The following is a 25,525-nucleotide window of genomic DNA, read 5'->3' on the forward strand; positions in this document are numbered from 1 at the left end:
TTTGAAGATTGTTTATATGGTATTATATTTGTAAATAATATAAGGGGAAGAAGATACTTGGGAAGGTGAGGAAGGGAACAAGGCTGTTCCCCGACCCTGCAAGCCCTTAAGCTGCCACATATTAGGGATGGGACATATCTGTTCAACATGGGACACTTTATGCATCAAACACCACACCTCTACTACTTCAAGCAAGTAACTGTATTTGTAATGCCTAAGTTCCCAAGGAAAAGTCAAGAGTGAGAGCTTCTGCTTGCCCAGGAGCAGGCGATGTACCTGGTCTGATGAGACAGCATTTGCTCATTCCTGTGAATTCAGAATTTAGCAGGAGTGCTCCCTTGCTGGGAGCTCCCAGCCCGGATGGACCCAGCCCGCAGGTCCCCCCTTGAGACTGCTCAACCTGCCCAGGGCAGAGGGAGTAGCAAAGGAGGACCAGGAGGGTGAACGCACCAAGTGTGAAACAGGGCAAAAAGGGTTTGCAGCTGTCCAGCTGCAGCTGTCAAGGTGCTAGACACCTTGAATTCGGCCAGGCTAAGTACATTAATTTTGGTTTGCAATTGTAATTAAAAGGGGGAAAAAAACAGTAAACATCTCCCCCTAAAAAACCCTTTGCAACATGATTATCAGTTGAAATTTGGAATTTAATAATGCTATGTTAAAATTAACAGTAAACTACTTGCAGTTTTTACTTATGATTATAAGCCAAAGTCATGACCTTACTTGAAACAACTCCTCACCTTCCCAGATAGTTCTGGATCTTCGTCCCCCTCCCACCCTGCTCCCAGACCTCCCCAGTATGTTGCCACCTGGTCGTAGGGCTAACTTCTTAGTACTGTGTTACACAAGGGACTCAGAGGCTGGAACTGAAAAAACATCTGGGAAAAGGAGTACAAGGGAGAGGAGAAAAGCACTGTGACACTGCAGTGGGAGTAGCCTCTCCATATATGCCCCTCTACACACAACATGCTATCTTGTCCATCTTCCCAGGATACCCTGTTAGGCCCTGCGAAAAAAGAAAAAGCGCAATCGCTTGGAAAAGTATCATCTGACAGATTTTTTTAATCAAGCAAAAACAAACAAAAAGATGACTGCCAATTAACAGGTCCAAGTACAGACCACAATTCTGTTAGCATCCTTGTATGTACTTGTCTAAATTCAGTATGATTTCAGTGCAACTACTTGCAGAAATATAGACAGGAATAATAGATATGGCAAGGTTTAAAAAATTGGGTAACATTTTAAGTTATTCAGAAACTTACAGAATATTTTCCAAAAAATGTAATTCATTTTCAAAGTCTAAAAATAAAGTTAAAAGCTAGCGGGATTTGGTCAGGTTTGGAAGCCTCCTTAAAAAGGTACCATCTTAGGCCATATGAATGGTGGATTTGAAAAGTGAAACGTATTTTTATTCAATTTGTAGTTTGTTGTCCTTCTGAATTTCTCCAAGGTTTGAGCTAATGAAAAGCAAGTAACTTTTTTTCTCTCTTTCTCTCTAGAGAGAAAGCTTAGCTTCTAACCAGCTTAGCTAGCTTCTTACCACATACTTTTTCAAGTTGATCTTCATGCTGTACAGCTTATCCTCCAAATTAATATGAACATCTCTCCCTCAAAAACCCTTTGCAACATGACTATCAGTTGAAATTTGGGATTTAATAATGCTATGTTAAAATTAAAAAACTTTAAAAGATCAATAAAGTAAAGCTTTCATGTTGTTACTTAACATTACAGCAAATCCTAGATACATTACACAGATCAATGGAAATTGCACTGCATTAACTACAGTATTGAAGGGAATGTTTTCAGTATCAGTTATCAATATCCAGTTTGGTTGCAATTTTTTGCTGTCTCCTGTAAACGTGTATTTATTTATAAATCATTGTCCTCCTTTCTGCTCCAACTATTCTACTTCTAACTTTTTATATACAGTTAGAAAACTTGAATGATTTAACACACCTAGAATATCTGTACACTAAAACCCACTTACTAAAAATCAAAAAAATTTTAAAAATTTTTAGTCATTTCCACTGAAATGAAAAGCAAAGAAAGCGATTCTGTTACTCTGAGAGGTTTTCCTCTACTGTTGTTTTCACAAATACATTAATTGGAGGCTGAATGTCACTCTTGAAGATATAATCAACATTGTATTTAGAGTCTTGACTCTAGATGGCAGCAGCCTCCTTTGGTTCTTAGTTTTCACCTTCTGAGTTTCCTGGTCTTTGTTTCTTAACCCTCCAAATAATTCTGTACTTCCTTCTCTTCCCCCAAAATAAAGACTCGAGTGCTCTAAGCAGTTTGGGGAAGATCACTGCAAGGCATTTTCACCAGAAGAAATCAGGCCATTCCTACAGTTAAACTACAGGGTTCTTCAAAGCACACACTATAATAGAGGCCTGAAGTGGAAAAAAAAGAAAGGAAGATTTTTCCCCCTCCCTTTTCCTGTATCAGTCACCCGGTGAAGTGATAGAAAAATAGTGCTTCTTTTCCTCTCAAGCTTCTCAGCCCCTCAAATAAAAAGGGAGGGGGCAAAGGACAGAGAAAAGAAGGAGACATAGAAGAAACAGAACAAAAAGGTGCCATTCCATAATGACTTCGAACCAGGAAAAAAGTCTACCTAAAGAATATGGGTTTAAAGCACTGAACAATTTTACAATTCTCTCTCTTCAGGCACAATGTACCGACACTACTGGTTGAGCTTATTAGATGAGCCAAAGCTACTTTCTATGTTGTTACACTAGGAGATAGGAAAGCTAATGCTCAAGCTAAAACATCTTATCCGAATACCATTCCTTTTTTCCTTCTCCTAATATTTGCATTTAATTTTGCCATTTCCCCACCATTCTTGCTAAGTCTGTATATTTTTCTCTGCTGTATGTCCTTCCCCCACCTCATTTCTAGTGTCTTCCCTCCTAATGGGTATTAGGCAGAGTACCATGCCTCCTCCAACTTTACTGTTTCTCAAACTGTTTTTGACATGATCCCAACTCTTGCACTCATGGGAATCAAATGGAAACAAAAAAGATTTTAAACAGAGATTTTTAAAAATCCATGCATGCATAATTCCTTAAACATCGGTAAACTGTTSCAATTAGAGGCTGATTCTGTGAAACCGTCAAGCACACAAAGCAATTTTATTCAGGTGAACAATCCCAATTCTTCTAGATCAATCCCCTCTGTGGTTTCTCATAAATGTGTTTCCAAAATCAAGTTATTACATTTTAAGTTCACATTTACTGTTTGCATTCTGAGGATTTCAATATACAACCATTACCATGGTCTTATAGTCTACTGGTAAGGATATTTCGGAACATCAGAGCCCATTCAAGAAACTGCCTTTTGGTGTAGATACTGCTGAGAGGTACCTAATGAGATGTTCAAGCACAAGAACATTTTAGTGTTGTAATCTAGAGTTATATTTGTGCTATTTTCACAACTCATGGACTTTTTTTGTAAAAGAGAAGAAAACACACAGTTCAGTCTTCAAAATGCCATTTTGGGGCCCCAAATATTCTAAGACTGGTGAAGCTGAAGTTACAAATAGTGCATCTAGCTAGTCTTGCTGTGAGGCATACACATGGTCTTCTGGAATGATATTGGCTCACAAAAATACAGAAGGCTCTACTAGGTATCTTAATCTTCATCTTCCTCCTGTTGCACTCRGGAAATATGCTTTTCTATGAGAAGCTGTGTTTTCTGGGAAATGAGGATTTAAGATTGGCATAAAGTACTGTAAGAAACATGCAAACACGTAAGAAACAATAAATATCAAGTTTAACTTCTTAATTTATCTTTGACTCACTGTATTCTAAGACTAGATAATTTTAAGAAGTCTGAAATCCAGAGGAGGCCAGTTATGAGAATCTACTTGAGACCATTACTAACTATGTGATCATTACACAAGCATTTCTCACAGTGCAGTTTTACAACAGAGCCGAAATGATCTAACCGAAGACTTCTAACCCGGGCCGCAGTTTTGTTTTCTTTCCTCTCCATCCCAAGCCATACATGCCTGACCCGCTGGCACTTCTCCAGCCCCATGGGGAGGCAGATTAGGGAGCTGAAGGGTGCCACTGTTGCTCCTTGAAGTGTCACACACTGCCGTCAGCTCAATACCCAAGGGAAGTGGCCAAAACCTATGGCAAGGAATAGAGACTGGAGGAGACCATGACTGCCCCTACAACTAAGCAATCAAATTATACCTGTTACTTTTGGAAAAGTAACTAATACCACCAAGTCATTGTTAAAGGACTCAGGCACTTAGACAACAAATGAAAACTGCCACCCATATATGCTCTGAAACTTAGTTTTCTTTCCACATCAGAACTGAAGCATCCTGGAAAAAAACAGTTTTATAAACACCAAACTCGCACTACCCTGATGCTGTTTAAGGAAGAAGTCCTGACATCCAGCACTGATATATGTAGTTATGTGTTTTGTGGTGTGCCTAAGGGTAGTGAACTGAAATCAAGGGATCTGAAATTTAAATCCCACAACTGGATCCAGATGGCTGAACCTGTGTCAATGTGGACAGACGTTAAAGATGTTCCCTGAAGGTGCAAAGGGTAGCCTATGTAACTGTACTTGCACCACGGGGATCAAAATCTTTACTTTTGGGTCTAACACAATTACAATTTGGAAATGGCACATGAAACACGACTACTTTAAAAGATGTATTTCAAGGACCCAACACAATTCATAAGAACATCAGAAGTCACCAATGGTCTCATCCTTAGGACTATAATAATGAACAATTCATTTTTGTACTACTAGAGGGAGCAAAAAGAGAACAAACAAAGCAGTAAACTTCCTGCACTTTCTCTTCTCAGTTATTATCAGGTATATTCACAGGTTTTACAAGGCGAACCAACACAGTATCTGAAGAGAGTTCAGATTAATGAATTTATTCTCACAATACCCAAGTGAGGCTGATGGACAATATCATTACTAGTTTCTAGACAGAGGAATGACAGGCAGAGTAATTAACTTCCTGGGTTTTATTTATTTATTTATTTATTTTTACAAGTGGTACTATCTGCCATGGAAAATACAGGTGACTGGGGCATCCTTAAACATCAGGGCGTAAGTAATCTAACATAAAAGGGGAGGCATATGGCAGATCAAAAATTTTGAGTCATGGTCCTAGTGAACATAGAAGTGTATTTGATTCCAGACAACTTTGAATTCCACTTTCCTGGATTTCACTTGGTGCTTGTTTTATGGCTTTTAGGATTAGAACTCACATACCACTTTTCAAAGAAGGGCTTTTTCCTCTGGTATGGTATCTTTATCTCATGTATCCTCCATATTTGTTGTCCTCCTCAAAACTCCTTTTCAATTACTTTGCTCTAACCTAGTTAAGTGGTTTGCTTAGACTCCTTTGATGGCTAGTAGAAAGACAGACAGAGGGAGAAACTAGCTTCACCTCATGGATCTCAGACATATATCTTAAAATGGGATGCAGCTGTCCATCTCACTCCATTAAATCCAAAATGAACCCTAAAAGTCTACATTACTCAGTGGGAGGAATCCTACTGTAAGAAACACTGAATATTTATCCATGGTAGTATCTTTAGCTGTTACGCTGAAAGCAACTGTTAACACTAAAAAATCAAGGCAACTATTTCTCCACAGCTGATAAAAAGAAGGTGGTTTGGGAAATACATTTAAGAGAGGAGAAAAAAGGAAAAGGAAAAAAAAAAGACTCGTTTGTTTTACAAATTGTTTGATTGCCCAACAAATTGCTTAGTCACTTGTCTACTCATATTTACCATATTCGTACATTTATAAAAATGCAGTCTGAGCGAGGGACCATGGAGGGTGTCTGGAGGCAACACAGGCATGTTGATACACCCTTGACTTTAATGTATCAGACTTGTAATGAGGGACTAATTTGGTTCAAGCACTAGCTTGGCAGAAACAAAATACTTACAGACTATTAATAGAGAAACTTTTCACAGAAGCTATGACCTTTATGACTTAGCATGGTTTACAGCCCGACCTCTGTTACAATTAAGCAAATCATTGCAGCAAAACAACATGTTTGTATCCTTTTCTCCCAATGATAAGGAATGGACTGCTAATGTAGAGCAGTTATTACTTTATTACACACAGGGGCAGAAATCCCTTCTGCAGTACAGAGGTGTACTACTGAAACACGAGAGGGGAAAACACAGGGTTTACGGCACACGGAACAATAATGTTCCCTAACTTTCTACAAAAACCTTTTTTTGGTTTTAACAACTGCTTTTAGTGGAAGGCCTATGGAGATTTGGAGATAGCTACTTCCATGCCGTGATAATCAAGTAATTAATAGGAGAGAATGTGCTCAGTAACAACACTGCAGTAGAAGTGGAAAAAAAGGAGTGTACTGAAGTGGTTACTTCTCTCCCCTCTAAGTCAGACATATATAATAGTTTTCTAATTACATTGAGTATAATCAGACATTTAAAAACAGTATTCCAAATGCCTGATGGAAAAGCGTTATGAAACACATCAAAGAGGATAGTCCATTTACTATTTCAGCCTTTATTTGCCAAGCCATGTGTCAACAAAAATACTGGCTGTTAAGGTCATTCAGAGCAGAAAAAAACAGAGAAATAACTATGTCAGGATCATTTTAAGCACAGAGATTAAAGTCTAAAACTCAGGAACTGACATTAAAACTTGCTAAATATATATTTGCATTTTTAGACACATTAAATCACCTTTTTCTTTAATTGTAGAGAATACTTATTCGTCTGACACCATCTGCTCATTGCTGTAATTTACAGCAACATAGAACATGAACAGAAAAGCATGTAGTCTAAAAGCACAGGTGCATGAGATAAAATAAAAAAGACTTAAAACAATAAAAAAAGACAACAAATCAGCTCCAGAAATACAGGCTAGAGAGAAACCTGGAAATAATTAGAACAATTGGTATGATAATCCCAGTTCTTTCTGGCATTGCAGAAACCAGTTCTACAGGGAAAACCCAATAGCTCAAGTAGCAGAACAGCAACATGTATCATTTTGTCATACGTAAAAAATAGTGGGTTGATCATTAGAAGCAAATTGTGAGAGCAGTTAAATGACTGGCATTTCAGCAGTTTTAAGCTTCAAAACTATTTGTGTCATGAAAAATGATTTGTAGTGATGTCCTGAATGTAAAGAGAGATTGAATAGGTTTGTATGAATAGCAAGAAGCATGTTTCTTTAATTTATCCTATTCTTAGTAACAGATTCAAACAATGACAGCTCTAGGATTAATTTGGTCTCCTCAAGAAGGAGAGCAGAGCTAAAACTCTCCCCATGAAAATTATTTCAGCCACGTCTTTGACAGCTGGTCCACAAATACATTACCCTGGGAGTGCCATATTTGTGAGATAACTGAGGGGAGACAGTGGAGCTCTGCACCGCCAAGAATGTATGACAGGAAGTGATTATTCACTATTTTTTCCAAGAACTGGAGGCTTAAAATGAAGAGAGGGAAGGACCTTTTTTCACACGACTCATACATTGCCTCAGCATAGTGCAGAGGCCAAAAGCATAAATGGCCTCCAAGAAGGATTAGACAAGTTAATAAAGGGAAGGACCACATATGAATATTAAACATTATGGTCCAGAAATAACCTCAGAGTCTGAAGGTGCATGAGATTTTTTGGAAGACGGAGAGGGGAAGAGGAAGTGGGTACTACAGAGGAAGAATCACTCTACCCTAATCTTGTTCTTGTATTCTTTCATTAAACATGTTTTTGGCCTCTCTCATAGATGGGTTACTAGGTCTGCTTGGACTGATTCAATATGAAGGTTCCTTTAGTCTTTGGCCACTTGTTTCTACATAAACGCTAGTGAAAGATACCCTTTTGAAACCAAATACTGACTTTAGTGAAGGAGCCTTGTATCAGAGAAGTAGGTATGCTGGGTCTTATGACAGCAGGGCTAGAATGACAGAATTTCTCCCAGTTAGAGGCATTTACAGATATAGGGCATGTGCAACAAAGGATAGCTTAAAAAAAAACAAAAAACCAAAAAAACAAGGAATGGCACTGATGAGAACAGAAAAGGCTCAGTTTTTAACAGCCAGGCTATTCATCTGTCCAACGTGGCAGGGCTCTTTGCACTACACTGTCCACTGCTTTGTTCTGGCCCAATCCAAATGATGAGCTGATGAGGATAGTGCTACTTCCTATTTGAGAGTATTTTGTAGTCTCAGAAGGACATGCTTGCTTTTCAGTATCATCTAGCCCAGAAAGCTGGTGTACGGAGCATGAAGAAATAGCTAAGGGCATGGAAAGGGGGTGGGTGGAGTTCCTGGTCTCGGTCTGAGAGATGAGAGGTGAGGAGCCATTGCCAAGGCAAGTGGGTTTGTGCTTGGGGAAGCGACAGCAGCAAAAGAAAATAGGACATGCAGGCTGCAGAGGGGACTGAAGCATCCAAGAAACAGCAATAGGCAGTCTGAAAAGTTAAGAAGTGCTGAGATTTCAACAGCTTACTCAAGCAAACAAGCATCCTTGATCTTGGTGTTAAGACATTTTTGCCTAAAAATATCTTTACTTTATGAAGGATCTCTCAGTAATATTCACTCTCCAGGTTTGGTGGTGGAAGTAACAAGAGCATGGAACCTGCTCTGAATGTCTCCACCGTAATCCTTGTAGGGATTGGTGCTTGCACCAAGATCATACGTTACAGTAATTAATGATCTCTCACCATGATCAGTCCATACAGTGATGGAGAGGGCGGTTAGGAAAGGGGAACCTAAAAAAATAAATCTCCACAAAACTGCCTGAATAGTCATTTTTGTGAAATGAAAAGGAATTTACACAGCAGTTTTATGGAAAAAAGAATTATGCAGTTAATTGGCGCTGCTGGATAATTACACTGTATATGAGGCCTTGCTTTTAGGGAAAAATACAAGCTAATAAAGAGAGCCAGATGATCAGTAATAGCAGGGCTTTGGGGAGATACTGGAGACACAAAGCTAAATAATTTAAAGCTAAAGAGTATAATGACTGTGAAACTACATTATTTTAAGTTTACATTAATTCTCCACCCAATTACATATCTAACATTAAGTGTAAAAGCTAGAGAATTCCTCAACGTTGCCTTGGTTGGAAACAAACACAGTAACTATAAGAAAGACAAGGGAATGTGATCTGAACCTGACCAGACTCTGAATGCGTTTCCTGAACTGCTGTACACATCCTTAATATTCACAGGTCTGCTAGAGAATTAAAGCCAGTTTACACTTCCCTCCAGTTACTTCTGGTTCAAGCAAGGTCTCTTCCTCATATGGCCACCGCACTCAATCAATTTTCTTTGCGTTGCCTTTTGTACCTTTCAAGCACTAGCAGCAGATGGCTCAGCCTGGTTCTCTATTGCCACGTTCATAGTGGAGAAACCAGTGAAGAGTTAAACAACATTGAATTAACAATGAAAATGATGATTGGTGTAATGAGATCATTTCATTACCTTTGTGTTGTAAGCAATTTAGCCCTGATTATTACTGACCTTTGGTGATGCTGCATACAAGTAAAATGTGCAGTCCTAAAAAAAGTGTGGGTATACTGGAAGGCAGACATTATTTCTGAGTGTATTCATAAATAAACCAGACGATTTCCCTTCCCCGCTTTGGAGGTTTACCTTACAACTGAATTATCAACATTCAGCAGACCCCCTTACTTTGTGTCTGAGTTGCAAACAATACAAGAAAAACTTAACACAGTACACCTGGCAAATTATTATTATTACTTCTATTGCACCCAAAAGAGCACTAGGTATTTCACAGAGTAGTTAAAAAGACAAACTATGTGCCTCAGTGAGCTAATATTCAATGAAACAGTAGAAGTGTAAGAAGTGAAAAAACAGGAGGAGGCGGTGTAACAAGAGGAAGTATATGGGTCACAGGACTAACATTGAGCAGTTACTAATCTGGGGAGCATGAGGTTCAATACACATTACCAATTCTTATTATTTCACATGTTCAGAGGAATCCCTGTGACTGTGAATGTTTTGTTAACACACTTTCCAAGTCCACTCTTTTTTCAGAAGTACATGTTTACTTGCATGCTAATCTGTGTCTTATTTCACTCACTTTTTGCAGCCCAAGAGTAGATATATTTGAAAGACTTATCAGTTCCAAAGGAAATATGACTATTAAGGATTTACAGTTCAACAAATAACAGCCACAGCTTTTGAAGCTTTTATTGATTTCACAATGATGGAATGATAAAGTCTGTGACTTTGGGCCAAGATATACCATGCTAAACACACAGAAGCCGCTTACTTTCCTACATCGTACGTAATGCACTAACAAATCACACTGTGGGACTCCACACACTTAACTATATGTTAGAAGAATTTGTGATAGACTTGTTTCTCTTATTCAATCTTCCTTGAATTTTTAGGATGCAGTTTAGGGAACTGTATAGCCCACCTGGTATAGCAGTATATCTACTCCCACTGAACTGCAAGGACGCTATGTAAGCCTGCTGCTCCCACACACCTCTGTGGCCTCCTGACAGCACTTCCCTTGCCTTTGCTGGACAGTCTATAGCGTCCTTTGCCTGCTGAGGGAATAGGCTAGGGAGGAGGCAAAAGAGAGAAGTTGGGAAGGTACATTAAAAAAAATGACCAGAGAAACCTAGAGCACTCATTACCAAAAACATCTACCAGTCCACAAAATTACCATATGATTCCCTGCTCTTTGGACAACTGCATACTGTCCAGAGCAAAGCACACTGTTGGCACCTACAGACTATTAATAATAGTAAGGTATGTGCTACAGCGGGACGGGGAGAGCTGCGAGGGGTGGTGCACCATGTGGCTGGCATAAGGATGGATCAGCTCCAGACTGCCTGCCAAACCTGTCAGAAAACCTGGCTTTCCAGGGGCCACAGCTGGACACTTTTCTCCAGCCTGCAGTACTCTTAGAAGGGCATTTGCCTGGATCAGGCTGCGCTGAGGCCATGCAGGGGGAAAGCGTTGCTGCCTGCACTCCGGCTGCTCCAACCGGTACTGCTGTGTCCGGATGAAAGGCATCACTGGGCTCACCCTGAGTGCCCTGCTGCTAAAAGCCTCTGCTTCATCCTGCTCTGCCCCGGGGGCTTTTATAGGGGTCCCTGAAGGCAGCGTGTGAGCATCCGAGAAAAATTAGTCCAACTAGCCACTTAACCTGAGGGAAGCGAGAGGGATGGCAGAGGCTGCTGCAGGGATTATTCAGGTTCACTCAGGACCCATTGCAAACGTAGGGATTAGGACAGTCTCACCACACATGGAGGGGAGCTCAGAAAACTTCAGATTGTTTTGGAGGCAACACCTCAGTTCCTGAGAGTAGACTTATTTAGGTTTAGAAGGGGACAAAATCAGTAAGCTAGACGTGAGAGAAAGGGGCACAAGGGAAAAAAAGCTTGAGAGATGCCAGTGTCCATCAGCACACAGTTTAGCAGGGGGAGACACGTCCAAGGTAAGTAAGCGTGTACTCATGAAAGACTCATTGTAGTTCAAGTCCTCGACCTCCTTTAGGTTCCCCCACACACCAGCTCCCTCTGGGATGCAGTGCTTCCAAGCCAGGTCTCTTCCTCCTGCTTGAGACACCTGACAAACTGCAGATCAACATACCCGTTGCACAGAAATGAAATCCTAGATTCCTGGCTTAGTGGAAAGGATTGCAGACAGCTAGCTGCTAGAACCATTACTAAATATGTTGATGTTTCATAACGGAGTTTCCCCTCCGTACTGTTTCTGCTCCTGGTTTGCATAGAGCAGGACCAGTCAGGCATTATGAATGCTTGCTTTTGCGCAGATCTGCTGCAATACCTCATTTTGACCAGAGGAGCTGATACAGGCTTCCCGGCTCACTTCTCCCAGCAGCCCACCCTGGCTGTTGAGATGTGCTATGGTGCAGAGACAGAGCCTCGCTCCCTGCAAAAGTGCAGATGGAAAATTTACACCTCGTCTGTATACAGCCTTCAGCTTTCACACCGCTAATACTGACTCCACAGGTAGGAGATGTAATTTAGCTTCTGTGTGTACAGACTGGAAAGAATTTGAGATACCATCTATTTTGCAGGGGATTAAGGCCACTAAGTATCTATCTTAAGATATCAGCCTGGATTGCAAATACAAACATGCAGTTAGGATTTCTAGGGACACAATCATCTCATATTATGTGATACACCAAGGGGTTAACCTAAGCCTTGGAATAATGTTTTGAAATTAGTTTTGTTAAGCCCGTCATCTTCTAAATATAACTTTGTTTTCATTAAAAAAAAAAAAAAAACCCTTTGGAAGTTTCCTCTGAAAAAAACAATTCTTTGAGACTGTCTTGAGGATTCCTGGAAGTTTTTCATGTGTTCTAAAAATCGCTTCTGTAAAGCCTGGTACAGTCGTGCTTCCTTGGCTGAGACACCCAGAGATGACACGACTCTGCATTGCTGCTGTACTGGCTGCCTCCACTTCTACACCTCGAGGTGATCCTTGCTGATGAGCGGCAACTAACTGGCTGGCTGTCCAAATAATTTCCACGCAGCTCAGCAAGTTGCTTCTTTCAGAGAAAAGCTTAACTGAATCATCACATCCCTCCAAACTAATTCTTACACAGACAAAAAAGTCTGTGAAATAAGCATTTCTTGAAATGCTTATTTTCCTATGATGGCTAGCAGGGTGGACATTACCTTCCAGCAGATAATACAATTTTGCCCCTGTGTGATGTAAATAGAAATATTATAAAAATAATAAATCTATATAATAAATAAATAAATAAATAAAATGTACAATTTTCCTGGATAGCCAGGACCAACCAGTTTCTCTTTACGATCAGAGTGCACCTTTGCACTTGTGCAGCCTATATTCCTCCAGGACTTTTTAATAACATTTTCCCTACAATGGCTGCCACAGCTGAGCTGCTGCGCACAGGTTTTCTGCTCAGCACTGGGGGGAAGAGGGGGTGTTAATTATACTGAAAGATGGAGCGGGGCCAGGCAGCCCCTCTGCCGAACTGTCTGCTGCACACACAGCCTCCTTCCCGCGGCTCTGCGGCGACGCGGATCACCTGTTGGGCCTGGCGCGCGCCCAAGCTGGGGCCTAGCGGAAATGACAGAATCAGCGAGAAATGAGCGCCAGCTCGTATTCCAGCTACCCAAATGAGGGAAATACAAAAACAGATGATCGCAACGTGACCTCACTGCTGCACACGGCAGCCGAGCGGGGSTGGGGGAGACCGGAGGAAGAAGGCGTAGATGGGGGAAAGGAGAAAAAGAGAGGAAAAAGCCCACTAAAAAGAAAAGCATCTCTTTCTGCCGGGTCTTTCTGCTGTTTGCATTCGCCACAACAAAACCATTAAGAGAGCTTTGCCCCCTACTAATGTCTGCCAACAGGGAGAACTCACTACCCTGCTAGGCATGTCGGACATTTCCATCTCCTAAATAAGAGATTTCCAATGGATATTCGGGCACGCGGCCGAAAGATTGTGCCTTTTTCAGACAGACTCCTCTCTGTGCTACCCAGTGATACACTGACAGTTCAAAGATCGCTTGCAGATTTGCGGCTGGAATTCCCCTCGCCCACAAAAGCCGCCTTCAGCAAAGCCTTGCACTCGATGTTATTTGGGGGAGATGCAATCTTGTGCAGCAGAAGAATTAAGCACTGCTCACATCTCATTTCTTTCCTCTGAACAGAAAGCAGACATGTAATCCAATAGAAAAAAATAACCATTACTGACTGAATTTTAAATAGAGGAATGTCACCTTTTAAATGATAAAAATACAAGCTGTAATTGCACATTACATTTCCAGATATAACTAGCTTCAAACAATGCACTGGAAGCTCTTGGAATCTACATTTACGCAAAGCAGTAACCATCCTAACACCCATAATTTTTAGTGAAATTTCTCTGGACCCTTTAGTTCAGACACATTTTAACAAAATAAATGCATACTCTCTCATATAGTTTAACAGCCTTTAAATGGGCTTTTAAGAGATTTCTTTTCATCCAATAATTCTTAGAAACAATAACAATAAAAGCAAGAGAAACTTAATTCTTAAAAGGAAGTTTTTCCTCTCTGAGAGCATTGGAATGGACCCCCCGAGCTTATTTCTTCCTGAGAAAACACTTCATGAATAATCAATGCACATTCCAATTCCACAATAAGCACCAATTCTTCAAACACACAGAATATTAAGCAGTTTCTGTGACTTTGGCCTTTAAACTGTAACACTTTTTGCCATGCCCTCCACAGTTTCGCAAGCTTCCTCTATTTCTGTTCTTTGTAGCAACCAGGTAGGTAACCAGAAGCAAAATTCTAGTAGTGGGAGCAAGCTGGGGCTAATTTGCACATTATGAATTATTCAGGTGCTCCTGATTCCTGCACCTGCACCAACGCAGGAAGCTTGCGAGGAACAGTCATTACTCTTCTCTTGGGTTTACACAAGCTCGGTTACTGCTCAGGCACTTTGTTCTGTAACTAAGGGTTTCAGGCCTTGTATTAAGCAGTGGAAGTGGAAAAAAAAAACCCCAAAACTCACATTGTCAAAACCCCAAACCCGGCATTATCATTCAATCCCTTCTGACATAAACAAATCACAGTTTTTATCAGAACCCTGAATTCATCTCACATATGCTAATCCAGATCACAGCGTCAGTGGAGAAAACCGAACATGTGCATGCGCTAGTCTCGTCAGATATTTACTCAGCTGTATTAGAGTGCACGTTTATACTTTTCCCATGCTCAAGGCATCAAGAATTTCACTTGCTAAGTTGATCCTTAAGGCATCCTTCTCCACAGATATAGCGCAAACAAATTCTCTCCTTGGCATTCTGGTTAACATCTGGGGTATGAACAGTTTAATACTATTGGATGACTCTATACCATGCTTTTAACAGGATGGATTTAATGAGCAAGCAGGTCTTTTCCATCTTTATCTACTATTATCTTGGTAAACAAAAAGTGACACCTAACTGTAAATCCAGATATGACCCATGAATCTAGACAGCCATGAAGAACATTTGCAGAGATCAGATGCAAACAAATTAGTGCTATGAACATTTTAAGATAACTATGAGATAGTTTGAGTTAATATGTTAAAGCAAACAGACCTGACAATATCATGCAAATTCAAAGCGCCAAATACTGTCTCTATCTTTACTGAATCACCTATCCATACTTGCACTGAGCATCTTTGGGTCTTGTCCTTTATTAACATGCCCTCACCAACAAGTTCTTCAGTTAAAAGATAGTCTCATTAATCACAGGCAGTTAAGCATCATGCTTTGATTAGTTCAGTAAAACAGATCTGCAGCACCTGATAAGGAAACCTCTTCAATCCCCTGTTCCAAAAGAACGGGTCAAACACAAGTGTTCAGTATTCAGAAAGGTACAGTCAACCCTTATCAAACCTTCGCTCTTCTTCTTTCTATGCCTAAAGAAGTTAATTCAGCTTCCTTTCATTGCAGAACGCATGATTGGTTCTATGCTGCTGCTGTCTCACTCCTGTCCAATAATAGGTTCTCTGGCTCTTTTTTAAGGTATTTTAATCAGGCATGTAAACACGTTTTATTCTTTGATGCTCTTTCATTCAGCATCATTAATCCCCAGCATGAAATCAATAGACTTAAAACATTTAATCACGTCAAAATGCAACATACAAATCCACAAATGACTTTAGCTCACCACACAGAGCGAATAGCTTGCAAATTGGAAACTATGCCTTCTTTTTGCCTTGGGATCTAGCAAACCCTAAGCTGGTCTTTCATAGAAGTAAACAGATTCTCTCTCTCCAAATATCTGCCATCAGGCAAAGAAAGTTGTTGATAAAGAAAACACAGGATTTTGTGTTTGCTCTCTCATCTTTTTTCATGCCTTGTGGTCACATTGGCCTTATGAGAAGAACTTACGTTTGTTTTACAGCAACCACTTGACAGTATGCATGTTCAAAAAAGTTAAAAAAAAAACCCAACTCAGTAACTGGGTTACATAATTTACTGGAGGTGCAAAAGAAAGGAAAAAAAAATACAGTTGTTTAACTTACTCTTTTTTTTTTTTTAACAGCACACACCGTTTCTCCACATGAAAAGAATGTATAAGGGGCAACAATCACAGTGGTTTTTTTTAACAGAGAGAATTTGCTCTACTTTGTTTGTGATTTCCATAGTTGCTGGGACACAAAAAGTGACAAGAATCTCATTAGTGGGGAAGAAATTATGGCTGAGATGTAAAAACTAAGGATGACCAGTTCCATCCTTTGACAGGCAAAAGGGCAAAAACAGGTCAACAGGGATACTCCAGAAAAAAGAGTAATACTTGGACTTACTATATTAAACAGCACTGAAAGCTTGTTCATTCAAATGAGGAAAATATGGTTTGAAAGGAGAAATACGTGGAGAAGGTGTGGAAACCATTTTGCTGCAACCCTGATTTGGGCGGTGGGCACCCAAAAGCCTTCCTAGGTCCATGACTGCAATCCCATCCACTAACCCACGAACAGTTCTACCCCCTATTAGGCATGTGCTTAAACTCATGAGGTCCTTTGCTATTGAGTCAGGAGTTTTGTGGGCACTTATCACAAATGCTGGTTCTGGGATGTGCCTTTTTTCCACCCACAGGTAAGGCAACTACCTGAACTTTGCCTGTGTCTTGTGAAGAAGCCCCAAAGGGTCAGCAAAGTTTTGACGGTGGAGGCAGTGAAAAGTTTTTCATTGTAGCCCTGTGGTCAGGGCACTCACCCAGATCATGAGGGACTTGGGTTGTAGGTCTTTCTCAGACTGACAGTTCAGCACCCCCACATCCCAGAAATACCCCAGCTGCAAGGACTTTGGGTTGTTTGCATGAGCTTCCACGGAAGCTAAGCTACTCTGCAGCAGCCAGGCACAAACCATAAGGCTAAATGCTGAGCAGAAAAGGGAGATCCTGGCTCTGTGCTGTGTGTTCCCCACTCAGCTCTATATGGGGAACAGTGAAAGCTCTGTTTCAGTATCTGGGGCTGTTTCTGTTCTAATGCTGCTCAAGAAAACAGAGTCTGCCACCTGCGTAGGTAGGATTCAGGCTCTTCTTACCAGCTTTCCCTTTCATCCTATGACTGAGTCCCTGCCTATGTGGCAGTCTATTTTCAGTAATGAGGGAGATGAGAGACTCTGCTGCTCCCAAAATACCACAAATGATTAGGGCAGTGCCACAGATCCCAGTGATTTTAACACTTTTCTGAGATGCTTGTGCTGAGAACCTAAAACTCAGGTCTCTCACTTCATTGGCAAGCTAGTTACAAAGCTCTCCTGCAAAAGGTGGGAGTACTGTTGTTGCTGCTACCAGCTTGTTTCTCAAAAGAAACATCCCTGCTCCATTATTACTCAGAATGGGCTATGTGAACTATCTCTGAGTGAAACTAATCCATTTTAGTTCCTCCGGATTCTCTAYAGAGTCAATAAAGAGTTACCCAATGTAACTAGACTGCATTCCTATGGAAGCACTTATGTTTCCTAGACAGGCAACGAGGAGGAGTATACACCTAACCTAGATTGGTAAAATCTCCTTTTTGGTAGCTCCAGGGGCATGCACCTCTCTCCAGTAATTTTACAGGGGAACTCAGGTGCTTTTGCTCAAAGGTCAGGTCATCCTGCAGAGCTAATATTAAATTATAGGTGTAAGTTTGTTTCTAAATTAGGCCTCAGTATTAGGTACAGTGCTTTCTGCTCAAGTATACATTTTTTTTCCCAAGTTTTATGAGTGTGAAATAGAGATACCACTGCTTCAGTGTGGCACTACATTCTCTCACTATAGCTCAGTGAAGGAAGGAAAATTTCATAGCAGGTATGACTAATCTGTACTTTAAGTAACTGCAGTGTTAGCTCCTGATTTTGCAGTTTTTCCACTGAAAGTAATGTTTAGGCACTGAGCTGCATGGAGAAGAAGGTGTAGATTAGGGAATTACTTCAAATGCTTTGGCATTGTGTCCTAGATGCATTAATTTTTCATTACCTCATTTAGGAAAAAAAAAACCAAACCTCAGGTAAAACAAAAGTATGTAATGAGGACATTCCAATCAGGCAATAAGAAGATCGAGCATTTTCTTCTGACAGTGCTTCTAATTATTACCAGTAACATCCTATTATTATCATCAAATTATTTTTTATCATTTTTCCTTAAAAATGATCCAGATTGTCTCCCCATATGTGTCATTTTTTCTATTTCACAGAGGCTAGATTCACTCATAGTTGAAAATAATCAAAGTTTACATGCAAGAGATTTTTTTTTTCAAAGTCTGTGTTCTGTAGTCAAAATTTGGTCCTGAACTTGAATTGCAAGTACAGACTTTGGCCTTACATTCCTAATGACTTAATGGGAATCCTAACAAGTGAAACAGTGTAATTTGCAATGCTTATTTTCTTTTAAACTGGTGACAAACGAGAACTACTACTTTTAGTTAGTCTTACAAATGGCAGGAATAAAAGAGAAAAGCGCAAATGTTTGTCTTTGAATAGTAGAAGAGTCAAAGCAAACTATGGTTAAAATGGTGTCCGGCAGGGTAATTCAGATCAGGAAAGTCATCCAGCTCCATAGCAGCTTGACCCTAACATAGCCCCAGAGGCAGTGCTACAGCTGCCAGCTAGAGATCTAGCCAAGAAGCTAGCAGAGATGCAAGCCAAAAAGCCAGCAATGAACCCACATGCCAATGTAGGAAAGCTATATTCCAGAATTTGGCATCTGGGTCCTCCAGCTGCCAAACATCTCCCATCTGGCCAAATCTGTGGAATGAGGTGTTAAAAAGAAGAACAGGGGTAAATTATACGGGAGCAAAAGCAGTACCGTCTGCAAGACACCAAGGGTGAAGGAGCACGTTGTGCACGCCAGCCTCTGAAATTCACACATAGTATCACTTCATCACCAGTGAAATACTTTTGGATCAGGAGAGGCCGCATGGGCAAAATGTGAAATGCTCAACATTTTACAGGAAAAGAACAGTCGACATGTATGAACTGGAGCAACAGTCCAGGCTTCTGGCTTAGAGGTCAGCAGATGCAGAAGATTTGGTTGGGTAGGTACGCTAATTTAGGCACTGAACCTGCACCTAAACTTTAGCTATCTAGTGAACCAGTCTTCCCAATGTAAATGTCTACATATACTACACGGATATCTGAGATAGGTAGGTGCCTCTAAAGACTTCTGGACACACATCCTGTTTACCCAGTTCTAGGTACCTCAGTTGGGTGGATAGGATCTCTCACTGGAGTCCCCCAAAAGCACCCATTTACAGTAAAATATAGTCACTTAGGAAAATGGTTCCAAGGACTCTTAAATTTTAGGTGAAAATTCGAAGCACAGAATATACCAACTGGATCCTATCGTTGGTGACTAATCTGTAATGTAAATAAATGCATTTTTTATATTGAATGAGACTAATATGTTTGCTTCCATTTAATTACAGAATGGAAGGATTAATTTGAGGAAAACTTACAGCCTTTAGTAGGTTTCATGAGCACAATAAAAAGAGGGGGAAGGCGCCTACAAAAAATGCTTCTCCAAGATTTTGTGATCCATTCTGTCCTCCCTCCATCACAAAGAAAATCAAATATCTAAGAAAGTTTTTGCACTTTCATCATTAAAATACTATATTTTTAAGCATAATTTAATGGAAAAATAACTTTCTTGAAATTTAATGGAAAAATATAACTTAAGTAATACAAAATTGAAGAAACCCAAACTGGGGATGCATGAAATTTCATTCAAATGAAATATATAGAGTCACAGAACTGCATTTAATTGTAACAGAGTTCATTTCTGACAAGCAGTTATTGTTTCTAAACTGTAATAGCTCCGTACTCCAAGAAGCAAGACCAGCTGTGAAAAATTCTCCTAGCAATGTGAACAGTTTTAAGTGAAGCATATGAATTCATAATTTCAAACGATACACTGACTTAAATATTTATCTCATTGGCGTCATTTCCACCTTACACTCTACAGATAGGTCCTCATGGCCTAAGTGAGGTTTGACAGATGTGACTTTCTTGAACAATTTGGTCCATTATTTTAAAAAGATACAGAAGACCCTATACTCCTCTCCCAGGTTTCTGGTTGTATTAGCAATTACTTGCCTCACGAAAATATTACATTACAGTCTCATCTCACTCTGGTCAGAGCCAACAAACGTCTAGTGTTGCACAAGCAGTACATGAGATGAATCATGCCTTCTTCATCTACATGTAACCCACACACGCTGTTCGGGGAGTCTTCTTAGTAGGATTTTATATTCATTGTTATGGATGGGGCCTGTGTATTCATTAACACACAGGCTACAATGTCAAAATGGTAAGAGTAAATTCATAAACTTTTTTTTAATTGACAACATAACCCTCCCTCATAAAAAGTCTTCCTGTACAATGGGATCTAACAGAATTGCTAATTAAAGCAAATATTATTTCTAATTACAGTGAAAGGAGCCTACATCAAAAATTGTATCAGAAATACATATTTATTTTAGAAACACAAAGCTTTGGGAAATTAGGGAATCTTTTCCAAAGAAAGAATCACTCCTAAAATTGCACTGATGTTTTCAATTAGATTGAAGAAAATTCTAAGGATTTTTTTAAACAAACATATATTCTCAATGCATCAAATTCTCGAATTCTGTTAATAATGTAACACTTTTGTTGCCAAGCAAATGTTAAAAGCTTCATATTGGCCTTAATAGAGAAGTTGCTGTTGCTACTTTGGAAATATTTGAGTAATAAGATTCTGCAAATTTTTAATATAAGTATCTCTGTTATAATGCAATTAACTGCAAATTGGAGATATAAGTAGATTTGAGGAATGATTTCTGTATTTGACTGCTCATTAGCAATTTGAAAGTGCAATTGCTTTTAAACATTCCATCTCCTTAATTTTCTTATGAAGCTTAGATCTACTTATAAAAATGAAGAACTAGATAGTTTTTCTGCCACTAATTTGGTTATACAGAACATACGAAGTTGTTTTTACTGCCATACTGCATAGACTGAGGGTCCATGGATTACTAAAAGCAAGTAAGGCAGTGAATTGATGGGTTCACACTTGTGAAGCAGTGAACACAACCCCAAATGAATCTTTTTAGGGGTCCGTAAAACAAACAGAGGAAGGGGAAGGACRAACAAGCAAGCAAGCACATACTAAGAGTTGACATTTCATTGCGTGCTATTTTAAAATCCAATAAAGCAAGAGCAATTAATCCAGCAAGAACAATAATCCTATCAGTGGTGGTACACCGATTCTGTCATACATGACATCATTTCTACCTGTGCACAGGCCGGTGGACCTGAGGCACCTATTGACTTCCAGAGCTGCTGGATTTGACYTGAATGTGAGCTTAGCACTCTGAAGGAGAACATCTATTAGGCACATTGCACAGTACGTTTTTTAAATTTTGGCCTCCTTGAAAAAAAAGCAAGGAGATATTTGCAAATACCTTTTCCTGCATTTGACAGCTCGTTATAATGTAAACTATGTTGACCAGCATTAACTTTGTAAGCATTGTGTAAAATGAGACGTACATTTAATTTCAGTAGGCTATTTTGGACATTTTTAACTGCATCATCAAACATCTGACAGAAATTTTTTCTATTTTCATATTTTATTTACAAGGACTTGGAAGATTTCCCATAACACACACCACCACCCACCCAGCCCCAAAAATCAAATTCAGACCCTGCCCAGCCCCAGCCGTGACACAGAGGGAAAGAAAGCTGAAAAGAACTGCTACTAGACTTTGTCAATAAAACAGAACATTATATAATACACAATAAAATGCTTCATACCTGGAGTTGAAAAAACGAAAAGGGTTAACAGCTGACCTGGCACAGCCCCACATGCTCTCTCTGGAAATTGAACACAGACAATTAGGAATTTTAAGTTACCCCAAACAATTGCAGGGGACTTAGACAAACTTGAGGAACACTTACTGCCAAGTAAGCACATAGCCTCAGTGTGGAAAGGACTTCGAACTTTCCCATTCACTTAAAACTCCTTCTTAAAACAAAATTACTCTGTAGAGGCCCACAATAATACTAAGGAAATCATTAGGAGTTCTGCCATTAATTTGTATGGGGGCAGAGTCAAGGCTTAAGGGTCTAGGTGTCACTTGGTGGTAATTCTGGGTCATGGTGGATCACATTTTCTCAAAAAAAAAATCATTGACCAAGAAGAAAATGTTAACAAGAATTTAGAGCAGGCAGCCATTGCACAAAGAGGGCATAAAAGCTGGGGTAAACTTCCACTCTCAGCATTCTGCTGCTTAAGTAATATTATTCCCARTGCATCACTGAAAAACCTAGCCATTAATGCTTTTTCTTTAAAACCAAGACTCCAGGGAAAATACGTAATCTTTTAGAACATTATTTGGAATATTAAACACCACCAATATACTATATAATAGCTATATAAACTCTTATGTTGTCATTCGGAATACATGCAATATTCCTTTTCACTGACGAATTCTGATCTACATGTGCTCAAAAAAGGAGCATTATACATCTGGCTTCCTGAAATAGTTCCACCACATTTAAAAAAAAAAATGTAGAAAGCCAAGTTCATGAATAACCCCCTTCAGTCCTTCTCTCTGTGGTTTAGACCTCAAATGTGCCATGAAATTAGTCTGAAGCCAACGCCCAAGAAACTAGTAAAAATATAATATAATAATACAAATCACAAAAATGTTCTAGCGCACTAGCAGTTGAATGCATTTGCACTGGAAACCTGTAAGATCCTTTATAGTGATCTATCAAAATGGGCAGGTTGGCATAGTAATTTTTTAAAGTAAAAAGGAAATTTTCAAAGTAATTTCTCTTGATTTATATAATTGCACTTTCCTTTGGCCCTTGGAAACATGTGGCCTGGTGGATTTTACATCGCAATATTTAAAAATAATCTATTTTTTCCAAGATTTTGCATCATGTCTTTAAAATCTCTCAAGTTTCCTTGTCAGAAATGTACAGTAAGCATTTTTCTTTTTTACTGTTTCATTTTGCCTTCATTAAGTGATAAAATTCTGATATGACAGAAATCTGCTATTAAGATGACAAAAGAACATAAAGAATTTTCATAACAACGTCTAAGTTATCAGGTCCATTACATCCATGACACTGGCTTTTTTCCATCCTGTTTTTCCACTTATTGTAGAATCTYTTCCTTCTTAAGAACATATCAGAGATAAGTATCCCATGAATTCACTAGATACAGGTTTTACTTCGGAGTTGCACCAGTATATAACCAAAGAGCAATGGGACAAAAATCTCCCGCACCCCATTAGCCTTCAACTGAAATCAATATATACGGGAAAAATGGCAACTGGAAACCATAATACTGATTATTCACTCCCATGTCAGTTAGTTTATAATTATCTTTTAGTTCACTCCATGTCTTCTTTCTGCTTCTTGGAAAGATATCAATTCCTAAAGCTACTACTAGAAATGATATATTATTCAGAAATCATCACTCTAAATTTTGTGTAAATCTTTTCATAAAAGTCCCTTTTTAACAAATAAGCAAAAAGACAGGCAAAAATATAGTTGGTGAGGATGATAAATATTTGCATGCTGAATTTTTGCTAATGGGAAATTTAGCAGACAACTAAAATTCTGGTCAGAAGCTACAGTATCTGGGCACTGAAGTGGAAGACAGTCAGAAAACCCATCCTCTACCTAACCTCCAAAACACCTGAAGCCTTCTGTTTTCCTCTTTGTTTGGCCTGAAAGCCAAGGCTGTGGCTCACATGTGGAGATGGCTTAGCCTGAGGTGGCTGAAGAGTTTACTACCCATTGCTGCCTGCCCTACTCTCACTCCCTCGAGGTCTGAGCAGTGCAAACACAGTTTACCGGCCACTCTTTGAGAGTAAACTGCACATTAAAATACCATTCCATAAGCTGAGGCAAATCAGTAACGGACTGACAAGCAGATTGAATGCCCGCAGAGTGGAGGTGAACTGTACAGCTGCAGACAACAACCTTGTCGGTTGTCCCAAGATAAGCCACCCCTTCAGGTCAACACGGACATTTCGGTGCCTGCCCATGCACAGAAGCATCCAGTCTGGGAAGCTAGGCACCTACCTCCCACCAAACCTCTACTGGGATCCATAAATTAAGAGAAGTGTCTATGCTTGTCAGTGGGGCTTGAACCTTACTTGTCTCTGCTGTGAAAATGTCTAGGATGCACCTGGCGACACAGATTCAGCACAAATGGGATCTGCAATGGTCATTTCCCAATCCAAAACACAAGTGGAGGAGGAAAAAGAAGAGGACAAGGAGGTGGTAAGGCTACTCCTGCACATCTTTTGCATCATAGCCTTGTGGTTCAAGAATTTGCTAACTTAGGTATCCAACTTCCTGAGTCAGTACCCAAAACACTATTTTTTTATGCCAGATGTGGGTGGCTATGCCACTGCTGCCTCTAGCTGTCACATTTTTAAAAAACTGACTCCTCTTCTGTGATGCTATTAGGAAGAGGACAGAGTGCTCTGTGTTTTAAAACAGGTAGAAGCATGTAAACTCAAATGACACTATTTGATCTCTCATCTTCCACAAAGAGAAGTTGGGAATGTAAACTGTTTTTTTCAAACTTTGCTTTAACTAACAGCTATGGGTCAGATGCCCAACTTTCAGAGGGGGCAGAGATGACCCATAGCCTTGTATGTAGCAGCTAGCCAGAGCTGGGTCTAGGAAGCTGGTTGCTCTGCATGTTGGACTTTCGGAGCATTTAACTCTCTGTCGACTATGCTTAGGGAGTGTTGATGCCTAGTACAGGTGCTCTGAATCACTCTGCTGGAGCCAAGCACCTATTTGATGAAACACTTCCACTGGGCCTCCCAAAGTAGGCAACCTGCACCTTGTCTCAAGTGTCTGGGTTATTACGGTTCATCTTTGTTCCGAGTACATGCAGTATTACAAGCATGGCGTTAGCATATGGAAATAGCAATATCTCTTTGCCATATAGCATATTAATATGTATTTATCCTTTATAGAACTGTGTGTACTTGGTAGGGAGCACTGTTAAGATTTGAATACATTCTCAAGCAAGCGGAAAACCACATTTTATTTTGACCGCGTGCTAGTAGTGGTTTAGAATCTCAGTGAAATGATGTGGTGATACAGACAGCAAATAGTGAGGAAGTGGAAATGCTGAGTGCAAAGGGAATCACCCAGTTTAGGAGAATAAAGCACTTTCASCAAATAATTTATTATGTAACATCATCCTGTTACTCTGCTTTTGAAACATTTATGATTGAGAATGCTGTGTATTTACTCATCATTATTTCAGTTCTTTCTGTTAACTGATTTATAAATGGTTTGACTCTTTGGCCTTGATAGGCAACTGATCACAAAGGGATAGCTAGGGCTATCAGTTCTCAAGAGAAATGCCAGGGTGACTTCTACGTGAAGTTATCTGTCCATCTGACAGCGCTGTGTGCCTCTGATTTATCATGCACTATCCCAGGCCTGTGTTAAATATGGTATTTTTAAGGCAAATACTTGAGGGACATATTTTGACAAGATCAAAACTCCTGCTGACTTTTAAGGAGTACATAAATACAAGTA

The 25,525-nt window shown here is 39.8% G+C and overlaps 1 protein-coding gene across 1 annotated transcript in view; it reads right to left on the bottom strand.

The window, feature by feature from the left end:
• Nucleotides 1-25,525, bottom strand: part of KLF12 (Kruppel like factor 12) — a 152,050-nt gene that overhangs the window by 41,430 nt on the left and 85,095 nt on the right. Inside the window, exon 7 of the mRNA XM_026061967.1 lies at nt 21,755-21,814. Within this exon, the coding sequence (XP_025917752.1) occupies nt 21,755-21,814 (60 nt within the window). The remainder of the gene's footprint in view (nt 1-21,754; nt 21,815-25,525) is intronic.

This window comes from Apteryx rowi, unplaced genomic scaffold (assembly GCF_003343035.1).
Source record: "Apteryx rowi isolate R43461 unplaced genomic scaffold, aptRow1 scaffold_189, whole genome shotgun sequence".
NCBI classification, from domain to species: Eukaryota; Metazoa; Chordata; class Aves; order Apterygiformes; family Apterygidae; genus Apteryx; species Apteryx rowi.